Here is a 19,981-nt window from a genome sequence, read left to right as displayed (position 1 = left end):
CATGCATCACCGCATTTATCCACGAAAAAGCGTCTCAGGCCCTTTTTCGTTAACACAGCCATCGACACTTTTTGCGAGTTAACGGTAAGGTACACGATTTGTTAGAGGCGCGTATTGTGCTATGTGAGTGCGCGTTAAAAGAACACCAGATGGTCAATGTTAACTCCACTGCAACGTTATACCCATAATCACATCGTGGTTTTAGCTCCCAGATATTATTACTAAGACATTCTAAGAAGTTTTCGTGTGGTATAGAGTAATAAAGGTATACAGTATTTATGCTAAAAGCTTTAGAGCCACCGGGATTCTATTCTGAGAGTAAGTGAACTAGAACCTAAGAATGGATGACTGCATAAACGAACAAGGGCACGAGACGGTTTTCACGGACAAATGTGGCGTTCCTACGGGCGCCCCATTACAAAAATTATTTCCACGTGCGCTAAAGAAGCCGTACGCACCTGTAGCCACCCACCGACGTCGCGCCGAAGCGGACGACGCCGACTTTCCGGCGACGGATCTGGATTCGCCTCATGGAAGCCTGCACCGTCATGGTGCCACCGGCCTTGCGCTCAACACTCCAGTTGATATGGCGCTGCTCCGCCATAGCCGACTAGCACCTGGGGCGCAGGAAATGACACGAGTGGACTATCCGACAACTCTGGCGGCGCTATCCAGAACTATCGGTCACGACAAAATGGAGCCTAAGAAAGAACTGAACTTCACTCCACGTCTTGATGTGGGCAGGGTTGCGTCAGGCGTCGTTCCCTCGTGGTCAGCGTACAAAGGAGTCAACAACAAGTTCAATCCTCGTCTCCGGCAATCGCTACACAACAAATCATCCACGAGAACTCTTGTACTTGTCTCGAAGTCAGCGTTGAGTCAGGGGCCATTGCTTCCTGATCGCCGTATGCAAGAGTCAAGGCAGGTCGCAGATGTTGTGATAGTGGCTGTAGCCGAAGAAGGATGCGCTGCGTCGGGGCTTCCTCGTCTCTATTGACGGGTGTAAAAGAAAAACTCCGGCCGAGAACAACGTCTCGCGGCACCCGTTACACTAGCTTTACGACACCAGGCAGAGGCGTGTCTTGAGGGATGACCGCATCAATCAACACAAAAGCATGCCGCGCTTTAATGTCCGCTTGTCTTTCTTTGTTTTGATGTTCCCGGAGCAGGCTTCAAATAGGCGGTGGCACTCGCTATGATTAAAGCGAACAACGACGGAAGCGTCGATGTAATTACGGAACCTCGCCGGAGATGCTCGCTGGTTGAACGCGAAACAGCGTCATTAATCTGTGACGCCGCGAAGATGCGGGCTCGGTCGTATAGAGACGGCGGAAGTCGAGCGCATAACACGAAGGAGGCGGTGATGTAGTACACGGTCCAATTAGCGAGCTTGTGGATGAACCAGAAAAATAAAAGATGTCACACACAGCTTGTACAGCCCTATTTCGTGGCCAAAACGTACGCACTTCACTTGTGTATACACACACCAAACAGGCAGCACTTGCAACGGTGTCGTAGTCCACTGCACGTAGATGAGCGAACTGAATACTGTATATGAGCCGGCACTCTCAGTGTGTATGAGCACTCAATAGGCAGCAGAGACGGCGGTGTCTTAGTTCAACGAGGAGGCACGGAGAACAGCAAACCGAATAACGCTTCGCGAAAGGAGAGGAGGCAGAAGGCGCGAACTTCACAGCCGGTGCGGCGGCTTCACAGCCAGTGTCGGGTGCGAACACGGTCGAGTGTTGACACGATACTCCGGTCAACAGCGGCGGGGCTGTGTCGGTGTCGCAGTCGTACAAATGGCGCAGCAATGAAGCCTCAGCAGCGGCACCCCACTCGCACGCTACTTCAGCGCCGCGAACTACAAGCACGTTCCGGAGCGACAAATTCAACAGCGGCACTGTCACGCACACGTTCCAGATCGAGCCTTATCTGCCGCCGGCAGCCGTAATATCGCGGTGGGTGTAACAGATCCGATCGCTCCGAGCGAGCGGCGTGTATTACTGTCGTCGTCGGTACCGAGAAATTCCAACACTGCGTGTTGTTTCTTAACGATGCGGAGGTGGTGCTGCGCTAAGCCACTTCTTTTTTGTTCTCTGCTCCTCCTTTCTCTCTCTTTTGGAGACAACGTTAGCAACAAAAGGAGCGGGGAGACAAAACGCCTAAACGCAGAAGAAGAAAAACAAGCCAAGTCAAGAACAGTTTGTTTCTTCCTCCTCCTTCAACCCTCGCACTTCGCTGCACGCACCGCGGGAGAGTCGCTGACGATGACACTCTCCCTTCACAATGTGAACAGCGCGCACATGTAACACAGCTAGACGCTCTCCACTAGGCTGGCGCAGTGTTTCGTCGTCGACAACGGCCAGAAAACTTCCAAACTGCTGAAGGTCATACACGAGGTTGATCTGTCCTGGGTCTCTCACACGAGCAGTAGCAGATTTGTTAGAGGTCACGAACACTCCTGGAAGACGATGTTAGAAATCGCTCGCAGCGATGGTCCGACTGTACGAGCGGAGTTGTCGTCGGTGTCGACAGCAGCGGAGTATGAGGAAGGCCGAGCGACATTTTCGCCTGGAAGGACGAAAAACACACTGACGCGAAGCGCGCACCATGCATAGTAATGACTCGACGAAGCCGCGCCCGCTCGCAAAAAAAAAAAAAATAAATAAATCGAGAGCTACAAGCGCCTGTATCTTGAAGGGTGGGTAGGCTGCTGGAGCGACGTCGACGATTGTGAGGCAAGCGCTAGAAGAACGAAAACGCTTTGCCCCGCCAGCCTCTAGCGTAACGTCTGCGAGGCGGTAGAGGAGGAGAGGGCCGTCGGCGGAAGGGGACAGGAGGAGGTGGAATGGAGCCAATATTAGAAGGTAGGACACCGCGACAAGACGAAGTGCGGGGGAAGGTTCAAACCCGGGGCCCCCAGCACACAATTAGTGTGCAGCCCGTGAAGAGGAGAGATAGAGCCGCCTCCTCTTGAGGCAGAGCACGTGATACGAGCCCCTGGCTCTCGCTACGCTGCATGGGCTCAAGACGGCAGAGATCTCGAGACTCGTCTGGAACGCGACGCCTCCGCCGCGGTTGGTCTTCATGACGCACGGACGGCAACCGACGAGCCATCGACTTGTTTTAAAGCACATCGCAGCTCATACACGATAGTGGAGGCGGCTTTTTTTTTGCAGCAGGCAATGACATTATAATAATATCTGAGCATTGTGGCGGAAGAGCGCAGATGACGGAACGAAGAACATACACGACACGGCGCTAATTATGAAGTCATTTCTTTATTCGAAAGACAGAGAATATATAGACAGCCCAAGAAATATAGAAAAATAGCACAAAACGATAGTGACTGCGGTTTTACATCCATAACCACGATATGATCAAGAGGGACACCTTAGCGGATGGCTTAAAAAATTTTGACCATCCGGTATTCTTTAGCGTGCACTGACATTGCACACTACACGGGCCTATTCATTTCGTCTCCACCGAAGTGGGACCGGCGCGCCGTGGATCGAACCCGCGACCTTAGGTTTTAGGCAGGCAAGACGGCGTTTTCCAGTAGAGTGAGCGGTCGCCAAACGGAGGAAAACTTGGCCCACATCGGTCGATGCGAGACTACGATGTCGTCGTGCCAGAAGACTGCGCTCCCACGGGCGCAGTACTGTGCCTAGCGCGAAGCACGCGACGCCAAGCTCGTAGCCAACGCACATGTAAACCGATATTGCACCTGCGACGCCATCGGCGACGTTGCCATGACCTACACACCCAAGGCTTGCATGTGCAGGGAACCCCACCGATTGTTGCGCTTGCGTGACTACTATAGCGGCGCTGCTAAGCCGATGGTGTCGCAAGAAGGTAGGCCTTTTGTCTCTGGCGAGGCCGCCCGTATACGCTCTAAGGCGCAGCGGTGGCACTTTGTAGGTGCGATGGCGTGTCCCGTCGCAACCTAGTGGGTAACATGTCCGACCTTCTGCACCACTCTGAAGCCTGCCGTTCTGCTGAGTCGCTTCGCTAAAGTACAGTGACCCTCGATAGTGACCGAAAGCAGTACAGAGACCAAAACACGCGGTCACGCAAACACCGTTATCCATTGGAACTGTTATCGATGCATCGACATAGAGGACGTATCCACTTCGGCGCAGTGCATTCGGTTACTCTAAAATATCGTGGCGCTCTTGACCATGCACGTCGAAGCACGGCAACCACCAGCACGCGGCGTGTAAGGGAAAGAAAGTGGACAAAATGTACAGCACCATGACACTTAAACCAACTTTACAAGTCTGAGGTTGCGTAAGGGCGTGTGCAGACGTTTGAAAACGGTGCTGCAGGGAGTGCGCACCGACTTTCAAGATGCGTCAGGCCACATTAAACCCAATTCAAGGGACAACGTGATTGCAATTCATGCACGGCCTCCTAGATGTGCGTCAAAAACAAGATCTTTGAGGGCAGCATTCGTTGCGGTGAAACATATTCCGTCCCTCTCATTTGTGTCGAGGGTAGTGAAAGCTTCGTGGCGTCAAAATGATGTTGCAGAACAAGGGCCAGTGGCGGATCCAAAGGGAAAGTGGTATAGGCGATCGCTCCCCCCTCCTAAGTTTCTGTCAGCACTGCCTCCCTCTCTTAGGCGCTCGTATAGTTCCCCTCCTATCAGCAATTAGGACAAACGAGAGAAACAACTGTGAGCACCCATTAACAGTATTTATGTTATACCGGTGTCACACGGGCACTTTTAATCGCGATCAGGGTGATACGGATTTATTTATTCATTTATATTGTTTATTTACAGCATACTGCGGCCGAAAGACCAAGCAGGGGGGCATAATAAAAATATATTTCACAGTTTAACTCTAATACAAAAAAAGTTGAAGCAATAAAAACGTGGTAATACAGTTGAACATAGAACGAAAAATAAATGAATTAAGATGACAAGGATCGGTTTTCTTGATCACGATCGACTTTATGATCGCTGCTACACAGACCAAGCTAGTCCTGTTCGAGCTTGAGTCAGATGAAATGCACCAGGTGGCACTTGCGTGCCGTAAAACATGTCACTGACAATACTCGGCGTGCGAAATTTCTATGGAGTCCTTTATCAGCAATGTTATTCGCGCAATGACTGCTCGAACGTCAAAAACTTTGCGTGCCACTAAAGAGTAATTTCATAAATACATCATTCATCAGAGTTTTCTTTGTACTTACCTGTATTGCTGTGCAAGATTATTAACCTTCGATTTTATTTCTGACCGCGCCCGCTCATAGCTGTCCGTCGCAGCGAAGCGTTAATCTCGTTGTATGTATACACGCCAGAGTTTCACTTCTGCCATCTGAAGTCTTGCAGACGCACCTGCCAGCTGTCAATTACTGTAAAGATCTCTTCATTCGAACACGAAAAGCGCGTACATTGCAACGTATTCGAAAGGCTTGCGAAACTCATAATCGGTTTGCTTCAATTGATTGATTGATTTGTGGGGTTTAACGTCCCAAAACCACCGTTATGATTATGAGAGACGCCGTAGTGAAGGGCTCCGGAAATTTCGACCACCTGGGGCTCTTTAACGTGACCCAAATCTGAGCACACGGGCCTACGACATTTCCGCCTCCATCGAAAATGCAGCCGCCGCAGCCGGGATTTGAACCCGCGACCTGCGGGTCAGCAACCGAGTACCTTAGCCACTAGACCACTGCGGCGGGGCTCGGTTTGCTTCGAGCTGCTCCAAAAGCTTCGACAGGTATACGAGAGTTGAACTATAAGCGTGGAAGGCAACGGTCGACTGCTTGCCGTCTGCTTCTCCCATAAGTACATGCGGTCAATATGAATCTTAAAATGTGCGACATTTTAAATGTTGTTCTAATTTAAACGGTTTAGAATTTGCTTTTTATAAACATCTAGATGTTTTAAAGTGTTTTTTTATCGAACTTTGCTCGATTTTCTTGTTTATTGTGCTTTCAATAACCTCCGCCAGGGGGTGCAGACAACAGCAAAATCGCAATCTTTCAGGCAGACCGCGATGCGCTGATTACAATAGTCTTGATCACAGTCACGCCTGAACGTGATTAAAAGTGACCATGTAACAGCACCTAATCCGGATCGACACTGTTCGCAATTAGAAGGGCCCGTGAGGCAGCGGTATTAGAAAAAGGGTTTTTCTCCGAGTAAGAACGAAAAAGTCATGCCTACAACGCCCTCTCCGGTATTACTTTAGGTGACCCCCCCCCCCCCCCCCCCAAATGAGCGGCTGTAACCGCCCCTGTCTGAAACAGGGGGCGCGACAACCACTGTGCTCCAGCCAAACAGTGGAGACGAAATTGAATAAGTCCACAAGGTGCACACATCGAGAAATCTAAAGTATGTGCCTCAATTCCAACTAAACTAAGAAGAATTCGTTCAGTTACATAGCGGCATATAAACAATATATCTTCCACCGAAGCTGCGGTACTTCGACAGCAAACCTTTGCGTTTCACGTGCGAGTTGAAAACACGGAAGAGGTTGCTGACGCTAAATATTCTTCGTAGCACGAAATCACCAGCTCGTCTGGGAAGTTCAAGCCCTTGCCACAGGACAGCCATGCTTATTAACAGGAAAGAACTGCTGTAATATAATGTCCAGCAAATATAGGTTAGAATCGACCTTCTTTTCACAGTTCTGTGAAAAATGATTCGAGCTTGTTTCCTACTCGTGCATTGCAAAACATGCATATCTATGAAAACGCACATTTTTTTTTTCTGTTAAAGGACGCAATCCGCAGGCTATTTATCGGCAATGAAGGCTTAAATTGTTTGAGTAAAATATCTCGAATAAAACCAGTGCCACGCCGCGCGGTGGTACCGCGGCTACTTAAACACGAAAAAAGCCGTTAACACGTCGAAAAAGGAAAAAAACTGGGAGGCAGAAGCGGAGACAGAGAGCACAGAGGTCCCTGCTTCTGCCTCTCAGTTTTCTTCCTTTTTCGACGTGTTAATGGCCTTTTCTTGCGGATTAATATGTACAAATCACCCAACAAGCAACCCTTGAACCTTGGCTAGTGTTCTCAACCGCTTACCCGAAATACGTCCGTCATCTTGGCGAGGGCGAACGCATTTTGATGGAGGCGACGTGCTTAATGCCCTTGCACGGTGCAGTCTTGGTGCATAATATCGCAAGCGCGCTTTTAAACTTAATTTTGAGGTATTCATATTTAAACCACTAGAACTGCAACAATTACGCACAGGACGCGAGCAGTCAAGGCACAGCTTACGCGAGCAATAAGAGTGGAGGGTCCAATGCCTGCTATTGAAAGACAACGCGCTCGATCTGCCAACGATAAGATTACTGTTTATACCGCTTTCAGCTTACTGCATCGCTTGCCCACTACATTTTAATTTTCCGGGTGTAGACTTTATTTGGTTGCCCTTATCAAGGTCACGCCCTCATCAAAGTCATGACCCCGTCACCACATTAAACAAGCCGATGTGTTCGTTTGAAATATAGCAACGGCCGCAAAGCTTTCGAATTCTTTTATTATGCCTTCTTTTCGTTTCCTCCTATCGCGGTTGTTTCATTTCTTCGTGCTTGTTTGTACGAAGGGTCTTCTCACTGATTCCGCTTACGGTTTTAACCGATCTCATATTTCAACGGCCTTTGCTTCACACAAGTCCATAAGACCCATTCCCGAAGGTAACTTGAAAAAAAAAAAGGGGGGGGGGGCAGCACCTTTACTACAGCAGAGGTGAAAGTATATGCTCTGAAGTCACAGTTAATCAAGAGTTGACTGACCTTTGCTTCATTTGAAATCACTTTTAAATTTGATTCATACTTGATTCACATTCTGCGCTTGATGATTTCATTTAATAACGTGGCACACACTTGCTACTTTATTTTACGCTGATTTGAGTTTGATTCAGCTTTACCTAATACTAGAATACGGAAATGCACCCCGCGTCACCTTGGGCCCCATTCGGGTAGACGAGGGGTGTAGGTAACTTGCGGCCCGCGGGGCAGTATTATGTGGCCCGCAGCATGGCGTACGCTGAAGCCCCCTGGCCCAATCCCCCCTTGCGTGTTTTTAAAGCTGGAGGCCTAATTGGAAGTATAGATCTGGAATAAAGTTTAGATTGTTACCCCTCTGTGTATATTGCAGCCTTGTGAGATGCGTGCTGAAAAGAAACTTGATATATATTGCAGATGATATTTTTTCTTTTTATTTTTATTTAATTATTTACATTTCACCTACATCGCCGTGAGGCATTACGTAGGGGAGGTACACATAATAAATTGACTAGATAGTTTTCAAACGAAACAATAGATTCAACAAATAAAACAGCACTCGAAATATTTTAAGAGAAGAAAAAAAAGCACTCGAATATTGGTGAGCGAAAACAACATCACAGTCATGCATTTGTAAGCACTCACACGCTTCGAGACAGCAAACCATTCTTAGTGGCGGTGATATTGTGGGAGTTGTTACAAGGAAGAAAAAAAGGATTCATTATCAGTTTCATTGACGAGATCATCCGGTAGACGGTTCCATTCCTGTATTGTTTTTACGAAAAAAGAACTACCGAAACAGTGGGTAGTTCTTTGGAAAGGCCCCTAAGCTTCTCGCCCTTTTATTTGCCCCCACTGTGTCATATTGATCCAATACTGCCCTTCTCAAAATATTGCCGAACCAGCCTCTGAGGTAAGAAATCGGGCTTTTTGTGGTTCGGTGCGAAGCTCCGTAAGGGTCTCGCCTTGTCGGCATCTCCTGTCATCACGGTGTGTCAATTAGTCACGGCCCATCATAAAAACTGGCAAGCGCCTCCAGAATTGGGTAAATCTTACTGCTCGCCACCGGTCCACTAAAAATGACGACAACAGTTAATCCAACAAATAGCCGCTGATGTTAGAGGAGCTAGAACACCCTTCCCAACATGCAGTAGGGAACTGAAACAGGGCATGTAGGGAAGCAGAAGAACCGTATCATAAGCTGAAGTCCGACGCAGTTTTCCGGCGATAGTAGTGGAGCGGGAACACCTTCCCATATATGCCCAGATACAGGCTTGGCTTTCTCATCAAAGAAATTTCTCTCAAAACACTGCATACTTAACCCCTCCTCAGATTCCACGTTAAGGTAGCTAAAACTCACTTCCCTACATGTTTCACTCATCCCCAGTTTTCTCAATCTATTCCCTGCAAGTGAACTGAATTTATCTGATGATAGTAAGGCGTTCCTCAGAAGATAGCGTGGTATCTTTTTTTTATTTGTAGGTCCCACTTCAGTTCTCCAAAGTGAACAATGTCGTATTCAAAAAGAAACCCAGAACATTTCTCGCCTTCATAACCTGGGCTAAAATCGTTATTCCCTAAACAAAAGCTAATAAACTTTTCTTATTCATGATCCATACGTGGCTTTCACCTTAACATTCAGTCCAGTCACTTCTCGACCGATGCCTGGTACGTACTTCCCACAGTTTTGCTGGAGTGCACGTTATGGCAAACAAAACGCGTTCGTGGAACCCACGCGTCGCGCGGCCGCCCCAGAAAATGGTCACTTATATTCCCACACTGTTCCGCTTAATCGCCTCCATCGGGAGTCGGCAACCTTCCGAGGGGCCTGAAGCGAAAACGACGGGGGCCACATGGCGAATCCAGGAAAGAGGGGAGGGGGCTTTGCAGGAAACGATAAACTCAGAAAATGGACAAGGTACAAAACTATAACAGAATAATCATGTTTATTTTCAGCACGCATGTCACAAGGTTGCCATTAATAAACATATGTTACAAGCACCAAACAAAATAAAAGCTTTCAATGCTATTTTGCGTGCTTAACTTTCTTCGCCAACTCCAAAACAACTACATGAATGCTGCTCGCTTACATACGCATGAAGTGGTGGAGGTGTTCACTAGTTTATTTTTCATTTGTTATTGCGCCATATATCCCCATTTTAAGCGCTGTTTTAATGTTTCTATCATGGAAGCACACCACCTCGTCCAATCTGTCAGTCTTCTTCATTGGTTTGTTTTCTAGGAAGGGGGAGGGGTGTTATGACGTGCCTTTAGAGGCCGCAGCTTGCCAAAGCCTCACCTGGATAGAGGAAAGCGACGCGTGCTGCTCTTAAAAGGACCCGCTGTCCAGTTCTGCATTCTTCTGTCAGTTTCTGGACCCCCTGCGCTCTGCGGCGTCCCTCATGTTCTTATCGTAGTTTCGGAACGCAAAAGCCTCCTATTTTATCTTAAGAAGAAAAGAAAGAAAGAAAGAAAGAAAGGAAGAAAGAAAAAAAGAAAGAAAGAAAGAAAGAAAGAAAGAAAGAAAGATTCCGAGACAAGTTTCTCTGAGGCTAATTATTTTAGATAGAGTGAATTCGAAACAGAATATTAAGACATGCCGCCCCTAGGCCGAAGGCTACTTAAGACGGCTTACAGAGGAGGTATTAAGAAGGCGGGTTGGTGTAGAAAGTACTTCGCAGCTGCATGGAGTCCCGCTGAGTGCCTCATAAATCAGCACAACGCACCTGGCAAAAGCAAAGCGTAAACAGCGAGATCTTGTCGGCGCTAATGCGCTGCCATCATTTACCTATACTTACCATTCATCTCACTCCTCCTTTCCCCAACAATCTTACCAAGGGCAATGTTTGCCACAGCTGGGAAGATCTCCTTACTTGGCCATTACGAGCGCACGCGCCATAGATGTCAATCGAGAATCTTACGCGTACGACGCATCACTAGGGCCATTTGCGCCCTTGATGGCGCCAAGATGTCTCTCGGGCCTTTATGTGAGACACAACAGTGCGGGCGTACATCAGCGTGTAATGAGTTTTCAGAGGAAGTGCACACCGACTCACGAACTACGGTGCTCTGTCGGAAGACCAAGAACGCAGCATATTTTAGGGGCAAAGCTCCTTATAGCGGCACCCGTTCGTCCCTCGTAGTCGTAGTAGTAGCGTGTAACTAATCTTACATTTTGACCTCCAAGGTGGTGCTGGTGGCGGATTTCTTCTGTGCGTTGTTGAACAATAAAAAATTTGCAGCGTGCGCGTTAACTAAAAGCCAAATTCTCCTGTCTCTCATTCCCTCTTAGCAGCCATTGGCATGTTCATTGAGCACTATCTGACCAGAAAGGTTTGCTACGTTATACTCGCTGGGCGTAACCTCCTTGGTTTTAGAAAGGTTTAGCGAGCGTTGGGCCTCAGGGCATTTAATACAGTGAACTAGTATATACCATGAACTGGAGGTGGTTAAAGGTGGGAAGTAGACACGAAGCGCAAGCCGTAGGAAAGTGTGCGTGTGCCTCCTCTCGTTCAGAGCTTGGAATGTCCGCTAGACGGCGGTGCTTCTATATGAGGAATATATGATGAAAAGATGCGAGATGGTGGTACTTGGAGACGAACGGACACACAGACGGATGCATGGACGGAAGCACGGATGGCTGCAGGGACGGATGGACGCATGGACGGACGCAGGAGCGGATGCATGGACGAACGCAGGGAGGGACGCACAGACGGTCGTGCGGACGCACGAACAGACACATGCACGGACGGGCGGATGGACGCACGGGCGGCCACACAGACGCACGCATGCACGGACGTATGCTTCGCCCCACTCTCCATCATTCACTCCGTAGATATGCTGCCATTTTTTTTCTCAAGATGAGCATAAGCCAAGCTTTATACTTGGAGCAACAGTAAAAGCGGCATCTATTTGATATTGCTAGGGACACGCCGTGAGCACTCATTCTGAGGACCTTTTACTGGAGTTTCCCAATTCGAGTGCTGCTGTGTGACTGGACGTCGCCTATGGTGTTATTTCACAGCAGAGAAATGTTATGAGACGATAGTTTATGTCGCGTCGCTCTTCGTGTTATTTGATGCGAAGCAGCTCTTTGACTAGCCTGTGTAACTTTGTCCCTCCGTACCGCCACTGCGCGTGCTCGCATCTCGTGCCGGCCCAGGAGATGATGGATGATGGATGAAAAACTTTTATTGGGGTCCTGAAGGATTCCACCTCCGTTTTATAGGGGTAGAATCGCGGGCCGCTCCCACGTTGGGACGGGGAGGCCCAGCCTCACCGCCGCATCGTGGGCCTTCTGGACAGCCTTGAGTTGTTGTATGAGAACCGGACTCGTGAGCATTAAATGAAAGGAGTTCTCAGAAAATTCTTCACTTTTTCTTTGTAAAGAGAAGCACCTCCAGAGCATGTGGTTAAAATCACTGCGAACACCCGGAAAACTGTCGCTCTCTTCCTCCTCCCTCGTCTCGCAAGGCCGACGCAGGCAGCGTCTGCTAGTAAAGAAGAAAAAAAATATAAGCAGATCCCACGTTCCTCGCAATCGACGTTATGCGAAGGAAAAGGAGGGAAAGCGACCGTATTGCAATTTTTAAAGACGATCTTTCTTGGGTCACTTCAAAGCAAAATTTTGATCTGTCTGTCTGCCTGCCTGCCTGTACGCTTGTCTGTTTGTCCACCGTAACGATACTCCAAACGGTCAACCCCATCAGCAGCACCCACCAATATTGCTCAAGTTTCAGGGTTCATACTTGTGTGATTATCAATTAAAAAGCAATTACTGCGCATATCTGAGGCACCATAACAGCACGTCAATATTTTGTATGTGTGTCTTTATACTAGCGAAGACATACATAAGTAATTCAAGGACCATAGCGTTTATCACGCTGCGCTGACAAAACGCGATGCTCATAATGAAAAGTGTTTCCTATGCTTTCCTAAGATGACACGGTGGTGGCATCTGCCCGTCGCTTTGCGTTCTACACCTTATCGCCTTCGAGGCAGGCCTTCTTTCGTTTTCGCAGATAACTGCCAGATAGCGCTCGTGCCTCGATTCACTCGTTCGCCTTCGCTGCCCGCATCAAAACCCTCTAACGCAACGTCTCCAGAATACAATTCATCGCTTTTCTCGTGAAGAACATCAAGTAAACGTTTTGTTCACTATCTCCAGACTCAAGACCATAGTTTTTCGACGACATTTTCAGTGAAACATCAAGATACGGGGCCATTTTTTATTATTGAGCGACACGTCATGAAATGATGCTAAATATATGTACAAATGTTGCACGCACAGGCATATGTTGAAGAGTTGCAGATGTTTATATAAGCAGTTGTTTACACTTGCGCAACGATGCCAACTGGAACATGCGCATTAGCAACACCCAGAAGCTGATATGAATTAAGCGCTGATGCTCGCGATGGCCCTGGACACTGCTACATAAAGCAAGTTTGGCGCATGGCAGCTAACCACAATTGACGTTAACCCGATGATTTGTAGGGTTTAACGTCCCAAAACCACCATTTGATTATGAGAGACGCCGTAGTGGAGGGCTCCGGAAATTTCGACCACCTGGGGTTCTTTAACGTGCACCCAAATCTGAGTACACGGGGACGTTAACCCGACGTGAGGGCTGTATCAAAGGAGTACATATGTAATGTTTATAACATTAGGTAAGCAGCACTGCAACCACTATTGGCGTTTCAGGTAGATTAGCGTCTATCTGAAAAGTAGTTCCGAGGTCTGGCGTAGCTCTGTGGTACAATGCTTCATTGTCCACGCAGAATGCTTCGGTTCGATTCCAGCTGGGAACCTGACAGTTATTTTTTTGCATTCGTAGGGTCGACGGTACCGATGTCGGGTATTTATTAACACTCGCGCGTTGAAATTGCCCATGTGTGTACTTGTCGTTCCTGGGTAGATGCCAGTGATAGATACTAAGTGTCAATAACCTGTGGCACATACCCGCATACCAGCGGCACATACCCGCTTGTGGTTATGTGCCACTCTCTGGCGGGAAGTGTTTGATGACGTACACGACAGGATTGTGACACAATTGATGTGTTCACCAGCGCGTCTTATTCGTCAAGCCAGCCTAACCTTCCATGCTAATTTTGGTTCACGCCAAGTTAAGACGGTGACCATGAGATCACTCAAACGTAAGCGGATAGATAGATAGATAGATAGATAGATAGATAGATAGATAGATAGATAGATAGATAGATAGATAGATAGATAGATAGATAGATAGATAGATGCGCTCAAAGTCGCCGAAGTTCGCTAAGAAATTATTCGCATTTAAAACCGACTGCCCGCGCTGCACAACCGTTCATAGCACGTTCGGAGTTCAGTCAAGGGCGTCTTTACTTGGCTTTCACTTGATGAGCGCCAGCTTCAATGTCACCGCCAGTGTAAGCGTTAGCGCCCGTTGCTTCGCATCTACACATTGTTCCCTTTAGCGGGGGATAGTCTAAGGCTTTAGGGGCGAAGCTCATTAGGGTGTGGGTCGTTCCCTCTTCTGTAGTAGTGCATAATAGTAGTAGTAGTGGTAGTAGTAGTAGTAGTAGTAGTAGTATGTAACAAGTTCTATTGACGTTTTTTTTATTTTTGTGTGGGCGCCGCCACCTTTTTAGCGGGCGGCCTTTTTCTGGTCTCGCAACCCATGTAGCATGCGGGAAGCTCGCTGTTTGCATACAAGAAAAGCGTGCGGCTGCGGCTTTGTCGTTATGTTTTTTTTTAGTTCTTACGCGGAGAATTTCGACTGAAATGAAGCGGGTTCTTTAGAGAATGAGTCTATGATGACATGGTTTAAGTCGTTGAGGGTCAAAAATTTTAAGATATAGTGCCGCGAACGAGTCCGCCTCTGTTGATGCAGTATATTCTCAGCATCGACTTTCAGCTCAAAGAATGTGCAGTATTTCCAGGTCTTTCCCTTCTAGAATGAGCAGCAGCAGTACGTGAGGATAGTGAATACATTTCTTGAGCTGCAGTCATCCACTTTTTTTTTTTTTTTACGCCACGCTGTCGAATCGGCTACCTGTCTTGCATGAAGCCATGCGTTGGAGTGTAGTGATTCGCCTTTATTTCGTGGCACTGACGGTATTTGTTAACTGCCAACTAACTGTAGTCTGAATTGTTTCTTAACTCCGAAGGAGTGACCGTATCTTATTCGCTCGTTGGTTGTTCAGGTGTGCACTTGAATACAGCTCTCACATCAAACGACGCTGACGTGTCTGCGCGTCCCCTTTTCACCTTTTTTTTTCAATCACGATATCTGAGTCACTCTCGGTGCCGCAATGCGATAGAGAGAAATGTTACGTGGGGCCGTTTATCGGGTAAATATTGTCATCGTTGAAATAGCTGTAGGCTGCGTACCTTCCGTTCATAGCCGAGGTTGGGCATCGGTGTCGACGTCGTTGCGGTTCATTTGCCTGAAAAGAAGTGCTCTGAACAAACCCGAGTACCCACGGTAGGTACAGTAGCCCCGCCGCGGTGGTCTAATGGCTAAGGTACTCGGCTGCTGACCCGCAGGTCGCGCGTTCGATTTCCGGCTGCGGCGGCTGCATTTCCGATGGAGGCGGAAATGTTGTAGGCCCGTGTGCTCAGATTTGGGCGCACGTTAAAGAACGCCAGGTGGACGAAATTTCCGGAGCCCTCCACTACGGCGTCTCTCATAATCATATGGTGGTTTTGGGACGTTAAACCCCACAAATCAATCAACGGTAGGTACAGTATTTTTTTATTCAAGTTTGCATGCCATAGAAACCGCTGCTCCTCATCAATAGGAAAACAGCCACAAAATCTCCGCGCCTGGTGATGCACATGGCATATTTCTTCCGACAGCAGTTTCCTTTTTCTGTAGTTGTTACTGCAACCAAAAGTCGCTCTGATTTCCCGATTACGAATTCTCAGCCATCATAGCAATGAAGAAAAATAAAATCCGCAGGTTCGCCTGATACACGGCAAATTGCTCGATAACGCCGCACAAGCCAGCATCAACATACACTCTCAAGCCGTCGGCCGCATGCCAGAGAAGAGGAATGCGTTGTTGCCAGGCCAAACCAGTTCAGTCACGTTCGTAGGTCATGCGACCCGCGAAAGGCACGCCACACTTTCCAAAAAAAAAATCATAAAACAAAAAATAATACTGCTTTTCTTCAGGAATGGTCGTCAAAGCGGCCCTGTGAGGCTAAATCGATGCCAATCAGATGAAACGTCCCGCGGAAGAGCTTCGCGTCCGTTCAGCGGAAGGAATCAAACGCGACTGAAGCGGCGCAGTGACGGGCACGGTCCGGTATAGAGCAATTCGCCGGTGATCGCCGTTCAACCGCCGACGTAGCTTGCGGAGGTTGTAAATTATTCGAAGATTTATATCACCAACCGCACCTGCGGGCAAAGGTATTACAGCTATACACCCTAAAAAAAGTACAACACTCACAACCATTGTTTGTACATACCGCGAAATAATATCGCCTCCCTGCAATGCAACTAAGTTACAATTATAATGCACGAAGTCACGCCGGGAGAATAAATAAGTAAGAAAATAGATAAGTATTGTAAAGAAGAAAAGAACCGGATGTACGCGTTTTCCTCTACCTCCCGGCATGATGATTAAAACAAAAATTGGCAGATCCCACGTACAGTGATGATATGCGAAGCACGAATGAGGAAGGCTGATATGTCTCTTTAAAATCAACACAACGTTATGAAGTGGACGTAAAGTATGCTGTACATTACTTCCAGGTCAAGATTATCATGTCTGCTCCTGGCATTTGTCTTCGTCGTCCATTCACGCCACCTAATAACAAATGCGGTACATGTGACGCTATCGAAACGGCCGCGAACGCGCCATGAGCGTGTTTACATGAGCCATGTTTTACATGACGTGCATATCATGATTGTCATGTTTGGGTGCGTTATTTACCTTCGCCGTCCATTGCGCAAGCGCGCTATGAGCGCAGGATGTAGTCCTGTTTTACGTGACACTCATGGCATGATTATCAAGTAGGGGCATATCATATATTTTTATCGTCCATTCACGTCACGTGATACCGAATTTCGTATATGTGAAGCTAGCAAAACAACCACGAGCGCACCACGAGCGTATGGCATGTAGTCATGATTTACATGACATGAATGTCATGATTTCTGCGTAAGGGTCTGTCACTTATGTTCGCAATGAAGTCATGTCATACCATACTTGTTTTGTGACATGTTACGTGAACAAAACCAACGCAAGAGAAGCAAGACCATTAAATGTAAATCATGACATTCATGACATGCATGTCATGATTTTCTTGTTATGACTAGTCACTTGTGCTAGTAATACACTCATGTTATGCCATACTCATTTTGGTATAAATACCGTTATCGATACGGCCAGGAGAGTTAATTGTTGTAGGCGGCTAGATAGATAGATAGATAGATAGATAGATAGATAGATAGATAGATAGATAGATAGATAGATAGATAGATAGATAGATAGATAGATAGAAGGCAAAAGAGAAAGAATGAAAGAAAGAAAGAAAGAAAGAAAGAAAGAAAGAAAGAAAGAAAGAAAGAAAGAAAGAAAGAAAGAAAGAAAGAAAGACGGCCACAAGAAAAGTCCCGACACTCCAGACGCATTGTGGTGTCGTGATTTCTTCTTTTTTTGTGTGTGTTCGTGTTTGCACACCCTGTCTAAAACACCCTTGCCAAAAGGCCCCAAGCCTCCTTATCATTTCTGCATTCTCTATTTTCGGGTTATCGCATTACCTTGAACCACGTGCTAGGTTACTCCTGGCTTTATCAGGTACGCGAATTTCCGCCAGACAGTTGGCACGGCCTTTTATATAAAAAAATATTTGCCCCATATTAAAAAAATTACTGGTGTTTTACGTACGGTACACATAATCGAACCAGCTGGAACTAAAACGTGGCCGAATTTGCATATATGTGAGGAAGAAGGAAGAAATAAGCAAAAAGGCAGGGAGGTAGGTTAGCCGGTTTTAGACCAGTTGGCCACCGTGTACTATACTCATGCCAGACCTGCCCGGTAGAGCATGGGAAGCGACATTTAGAAGGACCAAAAAAAAAAAAAAAAGACATTCCATCTCTCCTAAACAAAAACAAACATGAAAGTCGAGCAACAGGAATAGCAGTAGTAATTTAACCTAAGCTTTTCAGCGGGGTGAGTTTAGTCTTGCCCAGCCCAACAGTAAATGAGGTCCACGGCGTAGTACGGAAGATAAACTGCACGCTTGAAAGGGTTGACATATCTCTATTGTTTCCAAAGTGAAGGAATTACGCAAATCCATGTCACGATGGTTGCGGGATACACTTTCTTTTTAACCGGCGGTGCGCGTCGTGAAGCGTTGCAGGCATTGGACGATTTCCAAGCGAGGGCCTGGCTGGGTGCCCCCGCACAACGCGTTCTGTCTTGAATGATGATCGATACCCAGCGCTTAGGAGCACTTAGGTACAAAAGAAAGGCTAGTTAGGAGATTTTGTGCACGTACAGCCACGTCTGTGTAGAGCGCGCCAGCAGCTGGCCTTGCTCTGCACCTCGCGGGCTCTGAAGTGCTGTGCGCAGAAGCATGCACAACCTAATAGCCTTCTTCACACGACTGCGAAAGGTTCTCTTGTTTAATCGAAGATCCTCAGCGCACTTTCGGCATCTCGATTCCACGCTATAACGCGCGACTAGCCGCACGTTTTATTCCTACGACGAAACTTCGCAATTAGTTAATAGTGTGTGTTTGTGCGTGTGTATGCAACAACTACAAAACAAAGAAAGCTATTCGCTTCAAAGAATGCAACGGAAGGCGTTGCAACGGCAGCAGTACTGCTACCTGGGCTGCTTTGTAGTATACTTTTTTTATTGCGACAAAGACGTGCCTTTAAGGCACAATATTTTTGTTAAATGTGTGCTGTTAGGCCGGTGCTTTGTAGTATACACTTTTCCGCGATATGAAGGTTATCGTGCGAGCGTCGACAAAGAACTATAGCGCCACGTCCCACAAAACTCTTTCGAGGAGAGGGTGGTATCCCGCAAGCTTCACTCATTCTTTCTGCTTTTCCTCAAGCTGCCATCACTTCCATCTCTGGAAGCTGATGAAAGCAAGCAGCGCCATGCACCAGCATGAACATATCTTTCAAAGCAATTTCGTAATCACGTGCGAAGATAAAATTTCCCTCGATAGCAGCGAATAGAAGGCTCAAAATAGAGAGCAAGGGTGTAGAGTTCGTTGTATGGGCGATTGTTGTAGCATGGAATAGCCAAAGAGGAAGAGAAGAATGCGCAATCTTGATTTTCACCGTTCCGATGCGTGCCCCCCTAGGAAATTAGGCACGGTCTACGCTCGCGCGACAACCTTCACATCGCGCGCGACTATAAAGCCACCTATTAAAAAAAAAAACCTGAACGAGCGAGCGTCGACCGCCCAGTCGATAAGCGGTGTCTTACGGGGCATCGCGGCGAAGTGAACAATACGCGCATGCCTTCGACGAACAGTCCTGTGCAGCTGCCTCGGCTGTTCCGGTGACCGGAAGACAGGACGCCTGCAACAGGCACTTACAGACTCTATGGTTGATGACCACGCGTTAAGGTTTCAAAAAAATGGGAAGCTGCACTTGTCAACATCTTCTTAGGCCTTAATATTTCCAGCGCTATATCACTATACGATGTTCCACGGGTCGTTCAACGTGCCACACTCAAACAACATTGAAAGTATCATTTTTCTTCTCTAGAAATAAATACAACCAAAAACTAATTACGCACACACTCGGAACCTATGACTCCATTTGTTTTATGTCAAATCCGCTTAGTAATGAAGCTAACGAATCTAACCATCAACAGCAAAATCATTACATGAATAACTAATTTTCGATCAACCGCAGCCTATCACTTTATGTTAATGGACACACATCTTCAATTTCACATGCAAAGTCTGGTGTTCTCCAGGGATCAGTTCTGGGACTCATTTTGTTTCTCATTTACATCAACGTAATTGGACGTGGCTAATCATCTACAATCAGATTATTTGCAGACGACTGCACCATTTGCAGAAGAATCGACAGCACCCAAGCTAACGAATCAGTACAGTCAGACCTTTATAAACTCGCACTTTGGTGTCACCAGTGGCAAATGCAAATTAACTCTTCAAAAACCAAGGCCGCGACATTTGCAAAAGCCCAGAAAACAGAAATTATTAGCCTGTATGAAATTCAAGGTGTCCCGATTGAAAAAGTGTTCATGTTT

The 19,981-nt window shown here is 47.2% G+C and overlaps 1 protein-coding gene across 4 annotated transcripts in view; it reads right to left on the bottom strand.

Annotated features, from left to right (window-relative positions):
- Nucleotides 1-19,981, bottom strand: part of dnc (phosphodiesterase dunce) — a 626,001-nt gene that overhangs the window by 328,229 nt on the left and 277,791 nt on the right. The window contains exon 1 of one of the 4 annotated variants that reach the window (XM_075874919.1): nucleotides 459-2,663. The exons of the other annotated variants lie outside the window; for them this stretch is intronic. Within the exon in view, the coding sequence (XP_075731034.1) occupies nucleotides 459-604 (146 nt within the window). The 5' untranslated portion in view covers nucleotides 605-2,663. Of the gene's footprint in view, nucleotides 1-458; nucleotides 2,664-19,981 lie in introns of those variants that run through there. 4 annotated transcript variants of the gene reach the window in all.

Source organism: Rhipicephalus microplus, chromosome 10 (genome assembly GCF_043290135.1).
Source record: "Rhipicephalus microplus isolate Deutch F79 chromosome 10, USDA_Rmic, whole genome shotgun sequence".
NCBI classification, from domain to species: domain Eukaryota; kingdom Metazoa; phylum Arthropoda; class Arachnida; order Ixodida; family Ixodidae; genus Rhipicephalus; species Rhipicephalus microplus.
The sequence above is the reverse complement of the archived record's forward strand: the minus strand, read 5'-3'. Positions and strand labels throughout refer to the sequence as shown.